Raw genomic sequence first — 6899 nt, forward strand, 5'->3', positions numbered from 1 at the left:
ATCCACGTGACGTTTTGCTATTTGTCTATGTTTTTATCGTATCGGTACGTATAAATTTATTAACGTACCAAAGCAAACATCTAAAAAAAAGTATTCAAACAATCTGTCTTATAAAAAATATGGCAATAACCATATTTCCAATCAAAAATTAAACTCTTCTAAATAGCATAAAATTCAGCTTAGAAAACATTAATATTTTCTAACTTCCTAGAACAATCTTTCATTCAACAACCTTTCAAATTACGAATAAGACAACTAAAATTTACTGACTCACGATGAGAGCTTATACTAACATCATAGTTCACTTTGACTAAGTTTATACATGGAGGGACTTAAGAAAAATAGAATAAAAAAGGAGATAAAAACATGTGCTATTGAAAATGGCATATAAGTCTCTGGTTGAACTCTGAATCATACTAACCATTCTGCTGGCGCTCCACCCATCATCAGATTGAAAAGATCATTGTTTCTATCTCTCTATATCCAACAAAGAGTTCAATAGAACTAAAAAATATCTCTCTGATTGGGATCTTGCTTAAGTCATTTCTTCAAACTAGAACAAGCAAAGTACATATTTTAAAAGCATCCAAATTTCTCTTGCTTTAGCACAGTCTCTGATACAATGAAGGAGAGATTCAGGAGTTTGTTTGCATCTATGATAGATATCAAATGTTGTAAGACCATAATAAAACCTGAATTCAGTTTTCTAAATCCCATTATAAAGACAGTCAAATAAAAAAATTTGTAATTATCCGACACTTGCACCTCCAAATCTAATAGCGGAGTAGAAATTGAAAGCAGATGCACTCCAAAAGCAAACCGGTCTTTTCCTAATTTCATGAGGAATAACAGTGAAAATATTAATAAAATTCTAACACGTTTTTTGTCAAACAACATTAATTGTCATATCAGTATCAAAAATATATACAAAAGACAATTGCTCAACAATCTAACTTTTAGGCCTTTACTTCTTAAACCAAAAAAATTTGGTTGATGACCCAATACACTAAGAGAATTCATCCTTTAAAGCAACAAAAAATTTTTATATGCTCTTTCAAATATGAGATGTTAAAGTCGGAAAAGAACTATCAAAGACTCCCTTTTGTCATAGGTATTTTGTCTTCGTGAGACCCACCCAAGGCTTATCTTTACAGTGCAAAAATTGGCAAACCAATTTACCAAGGAGATATTGGCACAAGCAGGGTCTTTGATTTTCAAATCATCATACTTCTTCGGAGCCACTACTTTCTTCCATCTAACAAGATTAAGACTTCTGCCATCTAGTCGGCCCTTCTAGAGAAACTATCTCATCAAAGAAGATAACTTATCACTCTCCTAAATCAAAAAAGAAAAAGATAAACATGCATGATGATAGATGAGAATGGATGTCACAACCAAATTAATTAAGCAAAGTCTTCCAGCTTTATTCAAAAGTCTCTCTTTCCAACTTGCTAGTCTTCCTCTCACTTTGTCAATGACACATTGAAAAGATACTCTACTAGTAGGAGAATAATTGATATCTATACCAAAATATTTATCCAAGTCCAGAACAAATTTGATAGAGGAGACTCCCATAAAAATGCCTCTCCTACTAGCTGAAATATTCCTGGAGTAAAACGTCTTAGATTTGTCAAAATTAACTTTCATTCTAGAGGCCTTGCAAAATGTGTTCAAAGAGTGCATTATATATTTGCACCTGAGATTTAGTAACCTTACAAAATAACAATAGATCATCAACAAATATCAAATAAAAAAATTTAGGTCCCTTTGAAAATAGACACCGATTTTCAAGAATCCAAATCCACCTATTGAGAAATAAAGTAATTAAACCTCTCTATACAAACAACAAATAAATAAGGAGACATAGAATTACTCTGCCTCATACCTCTTTTGAAAGAAAAGTTATCCAATCTAATACAATTTCAAATAATAGAGAGAAGAAGCTCTAATACAAGACATAAAGAAATTAATTATGGTTACAAAAAATCTAAAAATCTATAAAGTATATTCTCTAAAAAACTTCAGTCTTTTTTATCATAAGTCTTTTCAAGATCAATTTCAAAAGGATTCACAAAGTGGAGAATTTTTTTAGTCATAATCCAGGATAAAACTACTCTATACTAACAATGTTTGCCAAGAACGGACAGAGACAATTCACCAACACTTTAGTAATGATCTTGTAAATCACATTGCATAAATTGATAGGTCTAAAACCATTTATAAAGGTAGGACTGTGAACTTCTGGGATCGAGTCACCAAGAATCTCCACAATACTAGGATTCAGCATATTCCCAGCAAAAAGCACTATTAACAATCCTCCAAATCTCAATAGTCACTATTTTTTCATATTTCTTGAAAAAATAAGTCTGAAAATCATTCGTGCCCAAAACTTTAAAAGAGCTCGTACTAAAGACACATGCTTGACTTTTGCAAAAGAGAGAGCTTCCAAAAGTCTCGCACAAGCCTCAGCGCTCAAAGTAGGAATATGAACATCACCCAAGCAGTTAACCTCAACCGTTTTTATGGTGCCAAAGAGATTCTTATAGAAAGATAGTGCCTTTTATTGCAATATCTCTGGAGCAGTAGACCAGGAACCATCCCTCACATAAAGCCCGTGAATCTTGTTATGATTTTTGCGCACTAGAATTTGAGTATGAAAGAATTTTGTATTTCTATCCCCATATTTAACTTATTATTTGCCTTGACTTCTAGTACCATAAGAGCTCTTCTTGCATCAAAATGCCATTATAATCGTCCTTTAGTTCAGCTTTTTTGACCCAAAAAGAAAAGACATCTACTACCTTCAATTGTTGGTGGGTCCCCAACTGAGTGGAGCCCACAAATTAAAAACAAAAAAAAAAAATAAAAGAAAGAAAGTGACTTTTAGGCCATGGAGAGAGAAAGAGAGCTTCTTTCAATTATTTTTTAAAGAAAGAAAGAAAAATGAAGCAGCGCTATCGTTGAATTTAGAGGTTAAGCAGCTTGATGTGAAGACTGTATTTCTTCATGGTGACATAGATAAAAAAATTTATATAGAGCAACTGGAGGGTTTCGAAGTTAAAGGAAATGAGCACCTTGTATGCAAGTTGAAGAAGAGCTTATATGGGTTGAAGTAAGCGCCAAGGCCAAAGTACACAAAGTTTGATTCCTTCATGGAAGGTCATGGGTATAGTAAGACTTCTTCTGATCATTGTGTGTATGTTAAGAAATTCTCTGATAGTGATTTTATAATTTTTTTACTTTATGTTGATGACATGTTGATTGTTGGTCATGACACTAAGAAGATTGAAAGTTTTAAGAAAGACTTGAACAAATCCTTTACTATGAAGGATTTGGGTTTTACAAAGAAAATCCTTGGCATGAGTATCAGTCGTGACAGGAAGAATGAAAAACTGTGGTTGTCGCAGTAGAAGTATATTGAGAAGGTTTTAGAGAGGTATAGCATGAGTAATTCCAAACCTATTAGTACTCTACTTGCTAGTCATTTCAAGATGAGTTCACAGCAATGTCCAACAAGTGAGAAAGAAAAGGCATAAATGAAGAAAATTCCATATGCATTTGCAGTTGGCAGTTTGATGTATGTTTTGGTTTGCACCAGGCCGGATATTATTCATACCATTGAAGTTGTTAGTCGGTTTCTCTCTAATCCTAGCAAGGAACACTGGCAAGCAGTGAAGTGGATTCTCAAATACCTTAATGGTACTTCCAGAGTTTGTTTATGCTTTGGGAGTGGCCAACTTGTATTCGATGGTTACACAGATGCGGATATGGCTGGGGATCTTGATTCAAGAAAGTCTACTTCTGGTTATATGATGACTTTTGCAGGGGGAGCTGTGTCGTGGTAATTTTGACTTCAAAAATGTGTCGCTTTGCCCACTATAGAGGCAGAATACATTGCTGTTGTTGAATCTTCTAAGGAACTCTTATGGATAAAAAAATTTCTACAAGAGTTAGGCATCAATCAAGAGAAGTTTGTGTTATTTTGTGACAGTCAAAGTGCTATCCATCTCAGTACAAATCCAACATTTCATTCCAGATCGAAGCACATAGAGGTGAGGTATCATTCGATACGTCAAGCGGTTGAGATGAAGTCATATGCATTTGAGAAGATCCATATTAATGATAATGGTTCAGATATGATGACTAAGAGCTTACCTGCAGTGAAGTTTGATTCCTGCAAAGAAAAGGGCGGGTTTAGTGAAGCAGCCTATCCCCACTTGAGTTGGTGAGAGGTAGATTTATTGGTGAGTCCCCAACTAAGTGGAGCCCACAAGTTAAAACTAAAAAAAAGGAAACAAAAGAAAGTGGCTTTTAGGCCATGGTGAGAGAGAGAAGAAGTTTTTTTCAATTGTTTTTGAAAGAAAGAAAAATGAAGGGCCATCGTCGAAGAGAAGAAGAAATTTAGGGGAAAATGGCATGTTATTTTTTATCCGATTAAATCGGTAAACTTGATCCATTTCTTATGAAATTCTAGTATGTTATTCCTGGTATAAAGATGAACATTAGAATATAACTTGCTAGTTGTATTGTCTTTTCTTTTGTTTGATTTAAAATACCCACTTTGTGGAGGGTTTATATTGATTCCATCAGTTTTTGATGATGTATTTTGTTGATTGTTGAGACGCCCTAGTGCCACTAGGAAAATTGATTGTGTACCCATTATTTTGATAGTGAAAGATTTTATTAGACTAGGTCTTGTGAGTTTTCGTCCCTCTTTGAGAGATTTTTCCACAATAAAATTCTACTGTATAATTAATTTCTGCCATTATATTTGCTATTTAAAGTATTTTTGGTATTACCTATTTAATCACACAAATGATCAAAAAATTATTTTTAATACTTCTACTGTTAGACAAATTTTATTGAACCTAGATTTTCCCAACACCAATCTCTACTAAATCATGTTAATTTATTTCTCAAGCTTCCTCTTCCTGACAAAAATATTTCCAAACACTTTTGAGTTAAATTCCATCAGTCTGTCAATAATTCCCCTAGAATCATGATTCCAATCTTTGTGAACAACATATTTGTAGGATGGATGGGTTGCCCACGTTAAAAACATGCCCCGTTAAAGACATAATATGCTTATTTTAAATTATTTATTATGCCCATTTATTATTTTCTTTGTTTTTGAAAATACAGAAATTTTTGAAAAAATACAAAAAAAAAAAAATTGACAATTTATATTTTTTTGTTTCTCACCTTTTTGTTTTTTATTTCTTTTTTTTTTAAAAAAAGAAAAAGAAATAAAAGCTGAAAAGCACAAAAAAAGATAAAAGAAAACATAAAAGAAAAATTGCATATAACTGATTTTTTGGAGAAACTTTTTTTTTTGTAAAGAATAATGTTTGTTAAAGAATGAAGATTATAATTAATTTTTGAGAAAAATAACATTGTATATGATGTCTTTAATTTCTTTTGTTTTCTTTTTCTATTGTAAAGAGTGCAATCTTAACTATTCACCATTATTTCACCTAATTTTCCTATTCACATAGCATTATTCTATTTTTGGATGTATCTTTTTTAGGTTTTTTGGGATAATTGATTGAACAATAAATAAATGGTTTAGCATAGCACTATTTCCTTTTTCGGTGTGATTATGTTTCTCATGTTTATTACTTCTTATCACTGATATGGTACTAGTTTCAAATTAGACTCTTTTATTATAACGAATCAGAATACTATCTATAGCTCAAGTGAATTAGTGAATGGATATCTTTATTCTTTAAGTTGGATAATGATTAAAATATTTTAAAACAAAAATTGTGACACGTCTTGTTGAATACAGATAGAATGGAATAATCCGCAGATTTTAACAAGACACCTTAAAGTCTTAAACCTATACTCTGCTTACTCCTTGCCAGAAGACTACAACAGTAGGTAGTAAAAAATAATGTAGTTTTAACCTTGAACTAAAATATAGCGTCATACGGAGTCACGGACAGTGTACAATCAGTAAAACAACAACAAAATTTGAAAATAAAAATCCTGAGCTCGTTAAGAATTAAGTTGAATTGTTAGAACACTGCTAAATTGCCAAGCAGACTACTGTAGAACTCAGAAGAGGAACCAAGCGTATCAGAAAATTGGTAATTGGTAATTACAGAGTCAATAAAGAAAAGGAATGTACAAAATAACTGTTTCCTACAAAAATTCTATACTGACATTAAAGTATGGTTTCGTATTCATTCATGTAATTTCCAGTTTGCTTCTAGAACCACATATACACTCGGGGTATGGATTTTCATAAAAGGACTCTTCAGTCCTAAAACGTGCTCGTCCTTTAATTCCTGCCGGGGAACCTAACCTTCTCCTTGGAGCTCCTTGCCTACACATGATTTCATGAAAGATAAGAACAAGTGATATAAAAGACTGAATGGAAAGAAAAATAATCAGTTATCTTGCGGAAATATCTCTAAATTAAGGAAATATTAATTGAAACCAGTTTTGACTTCTAACTATCATGCCGTTAAAGGTCACAAAGTCGGGTAGAAAGTCACCTGTTCTTGTGCATCTGCTGCACAAGATGTGCTAATTCTGCTCCTTCTTTTAGCTCTCCAGTCTCCAGCTTATCGAAAATTTCAACGAGTCCTTTCCTGATTATTTTTTTATAAAAAGAAGAAAAAAGGGAAAGTTACCAATAGCGAACAAGAAAATCACTAGTGTGAAAGCCTTTCCCTTCACATAAGCAAGCAAAATCCAAATAGAAGGCAAGCTGAACTTTCACAGCCAATATATATATATATATATACGTCAAATAATTAGAATGAACCCAAACAAACAGAACAGCAGAAGAGATTATAAGAATTCAGGTCATGCAATCAATAAAGAGAGGAAGCAGGTCCATTTTATTGAGCCCAAGAAGAACTTGTTACAATTATAACTTCTCAAATCCATAC

General features: G+C 32.6%; 1 protein-coding gene across 1 annotated transcript in view; it reads right to left on the bottom strand.

Annotated features, from left to right (window-relative positions):
* Nucleotides 5973-6899, bottom strand: part of LOC107623458 (uncharacterized protein At1g04910) — a gene marked incomplete in the record, with an annotated part of 4974 nt that continues 4047 nt past the window's right edge. Inside the window, 2 exon segments of the mRNA XM_016325724.2 lie at nucleotides 5973-6328; nucleotides 6501-6596. Coding sequence (XP_016181210.1) covers nucleotides 6190-6328; nucleotides 6501-6596 — 235 coding nt within the window.

The sequence above is a fragment of the Arachis ipaensis genome, chromosome B10, assembly GCF_000816755.2.
Source record: "Arachis ipaensis cultivar K30076 chromosome B10, Araip1.1, whole genome shotgun sequence".
NCBI classification, from domain to species: domain Eukaryota; kingdom Viridiplantae; phylum Streptophyta; class Magnoliopsida; order Fabales; family Fabaceae; genus Arachis; species Arachis ipaensis.